Below are 15,974 nucleotides of genomic sequence, written 5' to 3' on the forward strand. Positions count from 1 at the left end.
ATACCTCCACTGTTCCAGCCTTTCACAAACCATCCCACACATCTCTTATATTAGAAAGCTTCAACCTAATATTTTTTGAGCTGGGCATATGGGACCTTGATTATATCATCTTTATTTGTTTTTCTCCATTCACTCTCACTCCTCCATTCTTCTCTCTCCCTGTCATTATCATTTTAGGCTCCACTAAAATATTACACAGTGGTTTACGCTTCACCATCTTTTTCCCTCTTGTTGACAGATGCTTACCCCAATTCTGAAGTGATCTATGTGTGGACTAATAGCACCACAACATCTGTGGTGGTGGCTGAAGATGGCTCACGACTTAACCAGTACCACCTGATGGGACAAACTGTGGGAACGGAAAACATCAGTACCAGTACAGGTAGGGGGAATATTTCCACCCCATGGTTGCTGATAGCTGGAGCAGGAGGAGAGATTCACAGGCTCTGGTTATTTTGCAGTAGGACTAGGGAAGCATCTGTGGGATGTGGAGCGCTAGGGAGATCCTGTGCAGGTTCATGGCCACTTAGCAGAGGCATTAAAGCACCGAAAGGGTTATATGCTGGTTCTTAGGTACATCGCAAGGCTGTGGCTGAAGATGCATCCAAGCTCCTGCTATTTACAGGAATGCCAGAGAGGCTGCACACAGTTTCTTGGCGATTGCCCTTGCTGAGGCTGCCAGCGCTGTTCCTGGCTTACTTCCCCGTGGGAGGAACCACCCTGGGAGGCAAACACCACCCACGCATTTGATCCGTTTCAATCATCGCTTTAAAATGATTGCTTGATGAAACCGCTGGGGGGAAGGGAAGGGGGGGGGGGGGCTGTGGCGTGGCGTGGCCCTGCAGCGTGTCCGGGGGACCACGTGGCCGGAGAGGAGGTGCAAACCCCGAGGATTCCCATTCCCTCTCGGGCTGCGAGCGGAGGCGCCAGATGTGGCAGCATTAGGGAGGCAAAGAAGCTTTAATCCCAGGCCGGGCATCCACGTGAGCCGTGCCCCCCTGCTTCTTAAGGCTCCCCCGCAAGGGCAGCCCTGGGTGTGCATTGGAGGGGGGGACTCCCGGGGGGTCGAGGCCGGGACAAGGGATCACGTGCACTCAGTAGGATGGGGGCTTAACCAGGTTACACAATGCACTCGACTGCAGAGCATTAGTGGCATCCAGCGAAGGGAGGGGGAAGAGGTGGAAATGAAATAGCCTGCCGTGAAGGAAAGGGGGATTTCCACTGCTGGTTTCAAGGGGCTTGGGCTGGGGAAAGGGGAACCTGCGGCAGCATGCCTGGGAGCAATTCCTGCAGGCAAAGGCCGACAGTCTGCTGGTGATGTACTGTGTCCCTGGTGAGAAACGATGGGCAGAGTTGTAGAGGACAAAGTATAGATTAAATTAGGAACCTTTTACTAGCTATACAAAATTTAGGAGACATGAAAACAGGTACACATACACTTGCACACAGAATTAGCTGGACCGAAACTTAAAGATGCATAATGCTTTGTGCTCCAACTGGCAAATGAAGAGGGGACATCTGAGTTTATGCTCCAGAAAGGACACAAAGTGAGGGAAGGCTTGCCGTGGGCAGCCACTAAACTCAACTGCCATCTCCATCCTATAGACATTCACCCCTTCCCTTGCCCACCTTAGAAGACACAAAGCTGATGCTAAAGCAAAGATTCCTAAAATCAAGAGAAACATATAGACAGAGTGGTTACTTCTGCAGAAAAAGAACAAGTAGTACCCTAACTCCCATTAAAGAGTAAAGACACTTTTTTCCTTACCAGTTCACCATCATAGCCGCATTGTTTTCTGCAATGAATGGCAGCTCCCCTCTCGCCTTCATTGTTGCCAAGAAAAAGATCCAGAGGATGTACTGGAGCATCTCCTACAACCTCGTTCTGCTCCTCAGAGCAAGAAAACCATCCAACACAGGCAGTGAGTGCTCCAGCGTGTCAGCTCCAGGCCACTTCCAGTTTGCCGCTTTGCCTGTGAAAGCTCCTTGTACTCCTCAGCCCAAGGAAACACTTCAGACAAATCCCAAAGTTTCTGCACAGTAAACACCTCCCTCCTGCATTTAAGATTTATGCTAATAAATGCTGTGTTTCCAACGTCAAGATTTTATATTAATGTCCTGGGTTACATCTGGGCTGGCTGGATTCTGATTGCAGGGTGGATCACAAAGAGCAGGACACAGATTGTAACCGGGGATTAGCAAAATACAAAAATCCGATTTTGCACAGGGAAAGCATCAGTCAACGATGGATTTTCTGGACTTCATCAAGCTCGTAGGAGGCCAGTAATCAGCATTACTTACGAATGGCCATCGAAGGCATTTCTCCTTTCTATTGAATTGTTGAACGTGAAAAAGAAAAACCAAATAGCTATTGCATAATTCAAGTTCTTAGATCTTTTGTGGCTTTTATGACACACAAGTCAAACTATGCAGCTCTTGCAGTTGCATAGACAAAATGTGAATGTTATAGGTCATTTATGCTGTTCTTTCTAGCAGACTTTTTTTTTTTTAATGAAGTGCCAGACCTTTACCAGTTCATTGGGATTCTGCTGATTTTGTAAGCAAGCTTGCTGTTTGGCTGTCTTCTCAGAAAAAAATACCCTGGCATTCCTAATTCTCCAACCAATCTTGAAACTTGGAACATTTTAGCCATGCCATAGAAACGGCTCTGTCATGTGCCACCTGTTCTTTTTTTTGGCTGTTTGTTGTTGTTTGGTTTGGTTTGGTTTTTTTTGGCTAACGTCTCCAAATGTTATTCACCTGAAAGAAAGACATTTGACTACTCACACTTCTTCCAATGGAACCAACATCTGTTATGTCCTGGTGGTAAAAGTGCTGAAAACAATCAGATATGAGATTTGAGTCCAAGTGGATCTTGCTGCTTTCCACAAATGGTTGCCCAGTTCTGTTCCCCATACCCAGAATCTTTCATAGCTAACTTAGGCTCTGCAGTGGCACAAAACAAAACATAAACCCACTCTTTTATATTCTGCCAGCTGGAGCCTGAGCTCTGTAATATCCAAAGCCTAAATAATAAAAGAATCACTGAGCTCTTCGTTTTGAACCAAATAATTCTGATTTTTACTTGCAATGAATCTTTCCTCAGTATCACTGTAAAAGGGAACATGCATTTTTTATGGGCCAAAATATTCTGGATGTCAGCATAGTTGGAGAGGTGGCGTCACAGACCTAATGTCAGGATCTTGCCAGTACAGACATTGATAGAATTGAGTCTAGATATATCCAGTAAACAAACAAGCTTGGGGGCTAGTCTAGCCTCCTTAAAGTACTCAATTGGATCTCAGCATAATGGCAGTGGAATAATGTGTGTAAGATCCTGGAAAATTTGTAAGCGTGATCTCCAGAACTCCAGCAACTAGATGCCAAAAAATACTCACAGCTTTTAAAGGATAAAAAAATCCTCAAGACCAGCAGCAGCACTGTAGCACAGCTCCGTGAAGAAGTGCAGCCATTCCTGCTCTAGGGCTTTTCATTAGTACTAGATTTGTTTTTGTTTACTAACAATAATTTGTTTTCTGCAGCGATGAGTGGACCCCATCAGGAACAGGATTCTCTTTTAAGTGCTACATAAACCTATAACAAAAATTAGCTCTTGCTCGAGAAAGCTTATGGTCTAAGGATAAGCAGTGGCCTTACAGAAGTAAAAGGAAGCTCTGCCACTTCAACAGAGCCAGTATCTTGTTCTATAAACAAAAGGCCGACTCGGGCAGCTTTTAGCTTTATTCTAAGCAGCGGTCCCTGGGCATTAAAAACCAAGCTGTGGGGTTTTCTTAAACCCTAAATCTACTGGAGGAAATATTCCTAGTATAGACATCTTTGAAAGGGACAGCATGGGAAATTAGAGAAGATATTGGCTGGAAGAAGAGCAAATACAAAATCAAGGTGCTGTTATTACTTCAGTAGAGACAAGACCTTTGATAGGTTAAAGAAAATGGTAAGGTAAAAATCAGCTGTGGAGGGCCATTGGAATGTACACATTCATTGTCTGTATTTTAAAAAGAAAAAAGAAGAAGATCCTGCTGCTCTGCTGAAGCTGTGTAGATTCTTTTTTATTCCAGCTCCAAGAGCATACTGTCAAAATCGATAATGCGCATTGTCACTCTGTAGCGAGCAGGGAAACTGTGACTCAAAAACATCCCAGCACAGTAGAAACTGAGAAGCAGATTACAGGCATGCAGACCCTGCTGCTGTCATATTTTATGGGTAATCCACAAACTAAATACTCCTAAATAAAGAGCAAGTAGGGTTTCTCCTGTGACCATTGCATGTTCAGCCTCCCTGGTTCAAAATTACACTAAATAGAAGGGAATTAGGCTTTGCTTTGCAGGGATTTTCTCCCAATACACAGCATTCTGTGTCCATTTCCACATCACTCTGCAGGGAACCATTTCACCAGAAAATCAGACTCCAGAGAAAGACATAAAGATTGAGGCAGGATGTCAGTTAAGGTATTTCCATGTTATTTCAATTTTGTCTGAAATACTCAGCATGAACAAGGTCTGTAAACTTGATGCAGAATAGCATAATATATCCATGCAGCTTTACCTGCAGAAGCCCTTTCACTGTAAACCTGTTCTCTGCTAATTAGCCATATTGTCGCTTAGAAGTAATCTGCCAAATCTAATAGCTTAGCAATGCTGGCTGCAGCTCAACTCAGGCTATTCACTCAAGGCAGAATCAGTCTGTTGGATATTTTCCTTTTGTTCTTGTTCTGTAGAGACTAACAGTCAAGTCTTAAAACAGAGATTACAGCTATAGTTTTGTTCTTGGAGGACAATACATATTTCAAAACAGGCATTACTCTGATTCATCAGTACCTGACTGAATGATACCTGCTTTTAAATTACTTTGATATTAGCGGAAATGCAAAACTGTTAGGGCTTGAAGGGATGGATTGTTTTTTATTCTTCCATTTGTTTTTACTGTTATTATTTCTAGGCAAATAGTAGCATCCTTTTAGCTAGCAAGATTTTGAATCTGGGGAGCAGTGACCATCAACTGAAGTAACAACTTCAGTTACCTTCAGTAACAACTACAAGGTTTTCCAGGAACAGTCTGAAAGAACCAGGGAGCAGTTATCACCAGGAATAGCTCTTGGTAACAACTATATAGCTTTTCAGGGACAATCTGAAAGAACCGGCTAAGTTTTCATTTTTTCTGAAACATTAGGGAAGGTGACAGCTGGTCTGTCGATTTTTGAGTGTGGTTTTTTTAGGCTTTTATTGACATTCAGAAGAGCCAATAAAAGGCACGTTAAGGCAATGCTGTGAATTTGGCATATAAAAAAACCCATGGAATTCAGCCCTGCTGTGGCAGCTTTTAGGGAATTCTACATGCAGGCAGCACAATATTCATTGCACAGGTGAACAAGACCAGACACACCGTCTATCCAGAAACAGATTATCTTTCCAAGGGCTAAAATGTACCAAAGTCTAGAAAAACTGCATGCACTAGAGGGATTTTTTTTTCCTGGAGAAGGAATCTGAAGGGTTTGGATGCTCAGAACAACAAGATATCCCAGGATCCATACGCAAAGTGGCAATTTTTGCAGAAGATGCTGGGACATGCAGTCCCTGAAGTGTGGTGCAGGAGTGTCTGGACCCACTTCCATTCTTGAAAACTGATGGCTCGGTCATAACAGTTTCCCTAATGATGTTAAGTCCTGCTGATAAATCAGGTTTCTAAGAGTAGAGGGCCTTAATTGTTACTATGCTACAAGACTTTGTAGGCTGAGTCTAAACCAGACAGTGTTGGGCCAGTGCCAGAAAACAAGATTTTTTAAGCCTGTAAACATCACAGCATTCCAGGTGCATAGGAGGACTGCAGCTTTTCAGTGTAGTAGGATCAGCAGTCATTGTCTTCTTCTTTGGAGACTGAAGGTGAAGACTGGGAGGATCTAGCAGCACTTCTGTCTCAAGTTGTGATTTTCCACAGTGCAGAAATCCAGACATTTTTCATGCAAGGATGCCCGAGTGGTATCCTCAAATGGAGGGTTGGAGCTGGTCTCATTAAGTCCCTAAATCATTATTTTACCCACATGCACGTTTTTCTTCTTCTAGGTGAATATACTATTATGACAGCCCATTTTCATCTGAAAAGAAAAATTGGTTATTTTGTCATCCAAACGTACCTTCCTTGCATTATGACCGTCATCTTATCGCAAGTGTCATTTTGGCTAAACAGAGAATCTGTCCCTGCTAGAACTGTCTTTGGTGAGTATCCCACTTTTCCCTTAGAACACAGGTAGGATCTTTGTGGCTTGTGGAAATGGTTTGCTGTAACAAAACCACAGTTTACTACTGTTTATTTCTGCTTGAGATGTTGTAAATGTTTTCTCATTCTCTTCTGGTTTAAACTCAAAATCCATTTGAAAACCCTGTCTGGGCTTTTTTTGTAAAGTTATCACAGAAGTTGGTCAATCAGTTATGTGAAAGTTAAGGACAGAAGATAGAGGAATCAGATTGTTGTGATTTGTGTTCAGTTTTCTCCACTTGGGTGGATCCTGGATGGTCTAGAACAAGACATAGAGATTATCATATTTAATATATACCCTAGCTAAGCATTTGAAGCAGATTTCACTTCAGTTCATTTTGTTTATCTTTTTTGTAGCATGTTTATCTGGGAAAACCATGTACAGGTTAATTAGTGACAATTATCTCTATTACCATCAAACCAATTTATATGATGTTGCATTTAGAAAATGTATATTTACTGAAGAAATTGTTACGAAAAAAGCCTTCAGGGTGACATTAAATAACTTGGTTTATCACTAGAAGATTGCAGAAAATAAGCACTTTCTTAAGTGAAGGTTGATGAAATACAAAACTTTTACTAGATGAAAAACAAGGGGAGTGGAAACAGTTTATTAAGTAAAACTTTGTTCAGCTGTTTTAAAGGAGTCACTCTTCTATACCAGCCTCCTGAAATCAGCTGGCAGCTATGTTCAAAAATCAGTTCAGCAAGCTGTATGGGGATAATACAGGTAGTAGCATCACTTTGCTGACTGATTCTAGGTTTAAAAAGCTGTAACTGAAAGCTGAGTTTTTTGCTCTTGGGGAAATCTTACAACAGATAAAAGCAGTGCCTGTTTTGTCATTTACTGGCATATGGGAAAGGAGGAGCTACCGTCAGGGAACCCACTAACAGTCAACACTTTCATACACAAAATCTCTGTAGAAGAAAACAAAATAAGTAATCCCACTTCATTCTGACATTTATAAACCCAAGGTTTGTGTTACCCTAAAAATACTTATTTAAATACACTACAGCTAGAACTAACCAGAACACCACAGAATTAAACATCTGAGGGTGGAGGCTTTCATTTGTTCTTACTCTTTCAAACTGTGATATGCAAACACTGATTTGCTTTATGTGGCCTTCTTAGGTATCCTGCTGAATTGGGACCTGCTCATAACTCATTTGGGATCCCATAAGGATTAGTAAACTGTTCTCTGACTCTTCTTTCTTTTCTTTGCAGGAGTGACAACAGTCCTCACCATGACCACCTTAAGTATCAGTGCCCGTAACTCTTTGCCAAAAGTGGCCTACGCTACTGCAATGGACTGGTTTATAGCTGTTTGCTATGCCTTTGTATTTTCTGCATTGATTGAATTTGCAACAGTCAACTATTTCACCAAGAGGAGTTGGGCATGGGATGGCAAAAAAGCCCAGGAAGCTGCAAAAATCAAGGTGCTTAACTTACATTTTTTGAATGCCTAAAATAAAAAGCGAGTATTCAGCATAGTTCAAGTAAATGAATGGTCAATTTTCAGCTTCTTTGTGAAAAAGGTATATAATTACCTCATTATATACTTTTACCTTCCAGTAGAGGAAAATTTGCAAGGAAATAGGATGCCTTCTCTTCATGGAGATAGATTACCAGTCTCTATCACCTGTATAAAGAGGACTGTTTACAGAAGGATATTGGGCGCTGAGTACACAGGGCATGGGATTTCAGTGATCTGACTTCTGATAATAGCAGAGATACACTAAGCTGCTGCCAATGCTCATGCCAGGTGGGATGTGGGTACAGCCAGTGAGTCTCAGCTTTCTCCCATCAGGGAAAGTCTCACCTGTGTAAGGGCTACAAAATCAAGGCACAAACATTTGTTTAATAGTCAAAGTCAGAATAGCCAACAGGCATTTACTAGAGTGCTTAGCTTTTTTTAGTCTTGAGAATATGTCTCTGTTCTTGTGGTATATAACATTTTTTTCTTTACACTGCAGAAAAAAGAGCGCAACTTACTGGGTAATAAACCAGCTAATACCTACAGCACTGGGAAGATGACTCCTGCACCAAACATGCCAAAGGACTCAGCCCCATCTGTCATCTCAAACACTACATCTGCTCCAGTGAAGCCTGCAGAAGAAAAGCCTGCTGAAAGCAAAAAGACTTACAACAGTATCAGTAAGATTGACAAAATGTCCCGGATAATTTTTCCAGTGCTGTTTGGAACTTTTAACTTAGTTTACTGGGCCACATATTTGAATAGGGAACCTGTTATTAAAGGTGCCAATTCTCCAAAATAAACTGAAGTACTCTGGAGCCACATGTGAGCCATACTTACAAAGCAGATGCTACCAAGGAAAATTTGAGATCCAGATGACTTTCTACGTTTGGGCAATATTCTTCAGGAAGTTTTTTGCATGTTTAATAATATGTACAAATAATATTGCCTTGATTGTTTCTACATGTAACCTCAGATGTTTTGGAGACGATTATATTACTTACAGCAACAGATCTTTATAAAAGATCAGAAGACATTGAACATGGCTTCTTTGCTGCTGAGTATCTTGCATTGATAGTTTACAAATAAAATAAGTTATATTTTTTAACTGTTCAAGTGTACTACATATCGTGGTTTTTATACTTCAGATGTACAGTCATACAAATATAGGCTTAACCTATATTTTACAGAAGAGCTCCACTATTGTCATCTGATAAGTTACTGAGTAACGCCAGTTGTAAATGTGCCAAATTATTAAGTGTAGGGCTATGTTTGAGCACCTTTACTAGTTACAGGTAGTGCATTACTCCACAGACAAACCTGGTCAGCCCAATTTTCATTGGAAGTTAAATACAATGCAGTAAATCCTAATGGGACTATGATGATTTTCACTGCTCGAGACTCTAGCTTGCAGGGAAATAACATAGGGAGCAGGATGCTACTTGTGTAAATAGAGATTATAGAATCTTGCCCTTAAATGAAAATATGAAATTTGTTTGGATTTTGCATTCCAAGGAATTCTCTCTAATGATTCTCAGTATTTATTCCAAAAATTAAGAGTTATAATGCATGAAATTAACATAGATTAGGAACATACTTGTGCAAATAAAACTTTTAACAACAGCAGTAGACATTTTTATCAGGGTAAAGTAAATTATGTTTGGACATTTTTCCAAGAAGAAGATTGTGTTATATTAGCAGATTAACAGAAAAGAATTACAGTAATTCTGCAATAATAATTACTTGTTTCCCACAGCAAAAACCAATCAGCAAACACTAGGAAGTGTGATCAGAAAGAGAGATGTACTTCATGACAGCAAGGTGTTTCAGTGACAATATTGACAGAAAGGTCTTTGTACTGTCCATCTGAAACTTTTCTATAAAACGCCTTGCTGCTGACAATGTGTTTTGCTTTCACAATGAATGAGAAAATGCAGTCTGAGTTTTCAGCTCTTTCCTCCTTGGCATCCTTTAATTGTTCCAGAAGCTTTTGTAATTAAATCTTAATGTTTAAATAAAAAATGCATTCAACATTTGATTGCAAAATGTCATTCTTATACTGGTTATCCTTTTAGAAAGACCAAAAATCACAGCACAGAAGCTGAAGAATTAACTAGAAAGCACACATGCACACACTCCATCAAGTGTGTGCACATGATATATCCTCCCTGTTGCCCAAAAAGGGACATGTCTTGAGTGAAGACAGTGAATCGAGTTGTTGCAGAATTAGGTGCTATATTTCTATGGAGCAACAGTCCCATAATCTTTCAGGGACAGAGAGGAGAGGTCACACTTCACTTTGAGGTGAGGGTCTGGTCTGGGACTGGGGAGTTGTCTGGCTTCTTGGGTGTCTTCTTTAACCCTTTCATTCCTAAACATTGCCAAGAAAAAAAAAAATCATACATCTATTCTTTTTTGAAGCTTTTTGTTTCATGTTGTGGAATGAAATTCTAAAGGGCAGTGGAGAAGCAATGGGACTGAGCAAGTGATTGGGTGCTGATAAAGAGGAGCAAGGGAGGAGGCACACCCATCTATTCAGTGCTAGCCTGAGCCAAGGTGATGATGTGGATCTCTGTTTTCATGTAGGCTTCCTGTATGTCTTTGAGCAGCCACACACCTCCTTGTTCATCATCCCCTTTGGCCCTTCAGGGATCAAAAACAGTGAAAAATGGCAGTGCTTATTGGAAGGCGAAACTTTGTAAAGTCCCCTGGCTATTTTTCCAGATGAGGAACTCAGAGACTTTCATGACTGAGTTTCATGAATGAGAAACTCAGAGCCATCTTTGTAGCATCTTCTCCAGGCCTTCTCTGGAGTCTGCCCCAGAGAGTTTCTGTGCTTTGTTTTATTTGCTTACACACAAGTCTGACTCTTACTCTGTATGACAGCATTTTTTTGTGGTCTCCATTGCGGGACTCAGGGAAAGGACCTCTAAATCTGATCTATTTTACTCACATGGAAAGTCATCTTCAATAAATATGGATCTACCTGCAGCATGTGCTTGTGCATGAACACTAGGTGTTGTCACATAGTTTGGAAGATGCTTCAATGAGCCAATAGACTCCAGGCTGGAATACTTAAATGCTATTGCCTCACATCACACAATACCTCACAATTTAAATCTCTCCATACGCGGTGGAACTGTTTGTGTGGGAGATCACTACTCACTGAGATTGCATCTGAACTGTGGAAGATGGGAGCATTTCCCAGGTTCTGGCTCAACCAAAACACCTTGACCTTGTATGCCCCAGGCTGGAGTGGTATCTGGATGTGCATCAAGCTCCTCTGGTGTCCCCTGGAAGTAGCTTGGGCTTTCAGGAGTGGAGTGAGCTGTCCCCAGCATGGGTGAACTGGGACCCTGCAGGACACATCTACTGCAAAGCTCAGTCAGGGCCTAAGGGAGTAATAAATAGGAATTGCTTCTCATCGAGTTTTTCATGCATGCTTTCATGAAAAAAGAGTTGAAAAGTGAATTACAATAATTCAGCACTGTAGGGTAAGCGTGTGCAGACTGCTGCCAAATTTCCTTACTTGCATCCATTAAGAACGAAAGAACAAGTCAAATACAATGGAAGAGATTTTAATTTCTAATATTTGAGCTGTGTCAGTTTACTTCAAGGATGAATTTAAGCAACAATGTATTTTCTAAAGCTGAACTCTCTTCTGTTATCTTGAGTTGTGTTCTGCTTTTTTCTAAATGGAATATGCCCTCTGTGGAATAACTGAATGTATTTGTTAAAACTGAGAAAGTAATGATTTTATGAAATAATCTTGTCTTTCAAAAATTCTTGCTCAACATCTAAGTTAAACTTTGAAGAAAACTGAATGGAACTGCTTTGCTATTCATTTGATGCAGAGAAGATGAATGTAGCACTTGCACAGCTATTTGTGTTTTAAATCTGGAGATAAAATTCTTTGTAATAAGGATTTATTTCCCATAATATCCTTGCTTCTCAGATTGGAATTGGCACTGAAATGATAAAATTACTTGAATTCTTTCTGACCTTTTATATGTTTTTATGTCACTACAAATACTTAAGTATGGTCATTGCATGGTGACTCTCAGATGACATCCTCACTTTACCAATTTTGCATCTTCCACTATGTTGTTATAGACATTTGTTTCATTTTGAGAAGACAGAAAGATTGGAAGTTAGATTTTATGAAGCCCAAAGGACTTCTGCGAGATCTTCCTAGGATTACCCCTAATTTAGACTTAAGTGTAAGTGTCCCATTCTGTAATGCATTATTTCCTTTTTATTGCCATCCTCAAAAACAATTATCACTTCTCACAATAATCATGTCTTAAAAGTTGCTGTTTAAATTAGCCCTGGCTAAAAGCAAAGTAAAAAGGAAGAATATTGACTGAAGAGACCAACTATATTCAGATAGATGCATTTGGAGATATTTGAGAAATACTGATAGATTGCAATGGACTGAACCAACAACGATAGGCTGGATTTGTAGGTTGGAAAATTACTACACAGAGGGCAACCCCCCTCCATATAACTTATCGCATACATGATAATAAATGTTGGAACCAGACACCCAAGGCAATTTTGGCCTCAGAGGATCTGGGCTCAGTTCTTCATTCACTGGGGCTGGTGATTTTGATGTCCTGGGGACAACTGCTCAGGGGTGGTCTGGCCTCAGAGAAGCAGCCCTGCCTGCCCTGGGTGCCCATGCTTCTGCCAGAAGTCTATGCAGATCTGCGAAAAAGCTGCAGCACAGCAGCATCAGGAGGGATTCTCCCTATCCTGCTTGTGAACCAGAGAGCAAAGAGCCCTTTACTGATGGGCAGAACTGAGGGCATAAAGAAAGTGTTGGGACCTCTGAGGTCCTCTGAGCTTCCTACCTCAAGGCTCCGGCAGGAGCAACAAAGACCTTCAGTCAGAATAAACTGGGTCAAGACTCTTAAAAATCTCTGATAAGCCTTCAGCTGAAGGACTCCAGGAGCTGTAGGGGACACGTTTCAGGTCCTTCCTTGTTTGTCTCAAAGCAGCCCCATTCTGTGCTTCTCGTGGTATATAAGTAGCAGTGGGGTGCCAGTAAAACCACCAATAGGGCTCTCCTTCAACGCTGAATCTCAGAAAAGTTCAGGTGCCTAAACTGTTCAGTGCTAGAGAGAGGGCTCTGAGTTCTAGCAAGTGAGGGATTTGATCCATGAGTCCTATTCCCATCCTCGGCATTCCCCCCCTTATTTATGCTAACTAGCTCCCTGCACAGCTACTTTCAGAGACTCATACTTCCCCACCACACAGGAGATACCACAAAGGTATCCCTCACGTTCAAAAGATAGTTACCTTCTGTGAAAATGCAATGAAAGGTAAGTTAAAATGTGGATGCATTTTGTTGTGCTGGAGAATTTAAATATTTTATTATCATTACAGGGTATGATAAAATGTTCTTTTGTTAAAACATGTGCTGGATAATCATGACCCTTCTCTGAATACACAATTTGAAAAAGCTCAGCAAAGGTGGGAGAGTGTGCTTAAAAGTAAAATAAAAACATGTGAGTATGAAGAGGAGGAACAGAAATGACGGAGGCATGAGGTGCAATGAAAAGTGGTGCTGAAGTATCCCTTTGGTATTAACTGATAGCTCACCGAGGGTTACAGAAAGAAAACCTTAAACATCACCTTTTCTTTTTCCTTACATCCTGCGGAGAGGCAATTATTAACGACCCATATTGCTCCGATCGAGCCTTGGGGATTTCTGACACTGCGAGGAAAGAAGGGACACCGTGAGAACCTTGCTCGAGGTCTGAATGACTCGATGGCCACATGCAGCTCCGGTGACGGCGCACGCTCACGGCGCAGGGGTAACCAGGCGCTCTGCCGCCGGCCGGAGGCAGCCAGGGGTGGGGGACCCGGCCCGATCTCCCGCGCTTCCCGCCGCCGCCGCCAGAGGATCCCGCCACCGCGGCAGGATGCGGAGAGGGCGGGAGGGGGCTGGCGGGCGGGGAAGGGGCGGAGCGGAGCCGGACGGAGCCGCCGCTGCGGGGAAGCCAGCCCCGGTGTGCTCCCCTCCCGCCCGGCGGTCCCTGTGGAGCAGGGCCGCCGAGAGCGGGGATGCGGAGCTAGACCTGCGCTCTCCATTTCTCTTCGAAAATCGCCGCCGGTGTGTCTCCCCTCCGGGTCTTTCTGCCACCTACCATCTGGCTTACTCGTGCCGCCCACCCGGGCGGTGGCAGAGGCACGGCGGCCCCCAGCCGCCCCCTCTCGCTGCCGGCACAGCGAGCTCCCCCGGCCCGGGCAGCCGCAGCCTTCTCCGGTTCTGCAGCATCGCCCCAGCTATTTGCGCTGCCGGGCTCCCGGGCAGGGGTGCCGGGGGTGGGCTAAGCTTTTATTTATTCAAATTGAGCGTGTGTGTGTGAATACACACATTTTTCTATATGGCCGGCGCAGGGGAAACCCCTCCTTGCATGAAGGGCGCTTCCCATCCTTGCTTTCCAAACGCGCGGGCACTGCGAGCCGGGACGTGGGAACCATGACCTCGGAGCCTTAAATGATGTTGGCATAAGCACTAGCCTTCAGGGAACCTTCAGGTGCCTGCAAAGTGTCGCCGTGCGGCGGTGCCGGAGCCCCGTGCTGCCGGGACTCATGGGCACCGGCGGGACTTCCTCGGGTCGCTGAGAGGCGGCGGCTGCCGCGTTCGCCCCGTCCCGCCTCCCGCCCGCCCCAGAGCGCCGCTGTTCCCGCAAACTTCACATCAGCGGATCGGCGTGCTGCTGCTCGACCGTCAGCATTGCTATTCCTGGTGAAATCCAGGCAACCCCCGAGCTTTCGCCGTCCGTTCCCTTCCTTATTTTCTCAGGGCAGCAGGCGGCCTGCATTCCACCCGCATTTCTCTGCTGGTGGCGGAAAAGAGCACAAGCCTTGTAAAAACTCATTATTAGCAATTCACGGTAACTACAATTAGACAACGTTAACACGAAAGAACTGCTGTATAACCTAGTAAAGAGGCGTTTAGGTTGGAAATAAAACACAACAAGACCCGAAAGGTTGGGGGGGAAAAAATCCCTAAAGCGAATAACTGAGAATTAATTGCCTGGCTCACAACGGATTTTCCTTAAGCTGGGTGGTTCCTTCAAAAATTAACTTCAGGAACAGAACTCCGTACAGCCAGCTCTTCTAGGCATCACGTAGGAGTTATTCTAAAAGCAAGATTGCATCTTCCAGCAGATTTTTTGTAATATAATGTCACAATTAAAAACGACTCCCCCAGAACATGGAAGTCTAAGGGATAAGGGATAAGGAAGCAGAGATTTATACTCCCGAGATTTCTGATTACAGGAAAGTGGTGACTCGCTGTACCTCTGGCAGAGTTTTTTGTTTTCAAATTACCATTATGTAAGTGAAATTTTGTCACTTCCCATTATGAAAAGAAAGGGGAACATTCCAATTCCCCTGATACCCATCGCAAAGCTACACACACCTAAAGAGAATTGAAGTCGCTAAAAATCGCATCTGTGCTGTTCCTAGTGGAGCAGAAAGACAAAAGATGCCCAAGCCCAAACAATTTTTGCCCTGAATATTTTGACTATTCTCATTTCCGAGTTCTCACAGCAGAAAAACGCCATATACTCTAAAGTTCACAATATACACATAAATCCAGCCAATCTAGTCTACAGGATCTCTCTTCTCCGTATATACATTTTACTGTTAATACGTTGTGCATGCAAATATGTATCCATGCCTCCGTACAGTGCATGTAAACTGCATACATCCAGCTAAAGAGGCATATAGAAGCATACTGCGTTGTGTTTTTCTATCTGTGCGTGTAAGAAGCAGCACCGATTACACGGATCTGCGCCTGTGTGTGCATCGGGATGCCCGTCGCTTCGATCACCCCGAGAACTGCACCCGACCCCTCTCCCTCCGCCCGAAGGGGCACCTCTAGCCCCGGGCGGGGGTGGAGATGGGGGCCATTCGGCAAGTGATTGTGGGGCTTGGGCGTGAGGGCATCCCGCACAACAGCAGGGGGATCCTTCCACCGGCCGCCCCGTCCGGGGCGTCGGGCTGTGATGTCGGGGAGAAGTCCCGGCTGCCGGCTGACTGCGGCTGGCGGGTTTGCCGCTCCCCCTCTGTTATGTGCGTGTGTGTGCGCCCGCTGGGGCGGGGGCAGGGTTCACTTCCCGGCTCCTCCAGTCGCCGGCGAGGCGGGTACCTGTTGGGCAGGGAGCGGGGACGAGGTGCTCTCCGATGCGGGGCGGTCCCCGGCAGCGC

The 15,974-nt window shown here is 43.7% G+C and overlaps 2 protein-coding genes across 10 annotated transcripts in view; one reads left to right on the forward strand and one right to left on the reverse strand.

Annotated features, from left to right (window-relative positions):
* GABRA5 (gamma-aminobutyric acid type A receptor subunit alpha5) overlaps positions 1–9,781 on the forward strand; it is a 55,313-nt gene extending 45,532 nt beyond the window's left edge. For all 9 annotated transcript variants that reach the window (XM_085055596.1, XM_085055579.1, XM_085055623.1 and 6 more), the window contains 4 exons: positions 239–382; positions 6,081–6,233; positions 7,499–7,710; positions 8,248–9,781. In XM_085055596.1, the coding sequence (XP_084911722.1) occupies positions 239–382; positions 6,081–6,233; positions 7,499–7,710; positions 8,248–8,550 (812 nt within the window). In that variant the 3' untranslated portion in view covers positions 8,551–9,781. The remainder of the gene's footprint in view (positions 1–238; positions 383–6,080; positions 6,234–7,498; positions 7,711–8,247) is intronic.
* Positions 9,782–9,865: 84 nt separating this feature from the next.
* LOC146444471 (uncharacterized) lies at positions 9,866–15,913 on the reverse strand. Its single transcript, XM_085055654.1, has 2 exons — positions 13,386–15,913; positions 9,866–10,119 (listed from the first exon to the last, which is right to left on the reverse strand). The coding sequence occupies exons 1-2, from the start codon at positions 13,842–13,844 to the stop codon at positions 10,114–10,116; spliced, it is 465 nt and encodes a 154-aa protein (XP_084911780.1). The 5' UTR covers positions 13,845–15,913; the 3' UTR covers positions 9,866–10,113.
* Positions 15,914–15,974: the final 61 nt, after the last annotated feature.

The sequence above is a fragment of the Lichenostomus cassidix genome, chromosome 1, assembly GCF_008360975.1.
Source record: "Lichenostomus cassidix isolate B80296 chromosome 1, HeHo_3.0, whole genome shotgun sequence".
NCBI lineage: Eukaryota > Metazoa > Chordata > Aves > Passeriformes > Meliphagidae > Lichenostomus > Lichenostomus cassidix.

Bases quoted from the DNA above. Each gene is read 5' to 3' on its own strand.
- LOC146444471 (XM_085055654.1), bottom strand. From the start codon at position 13,844: ATGGAGAGCGCAGGTCTAGCTCCGCATCCCCGCTCTCGGCGGCCCTGC.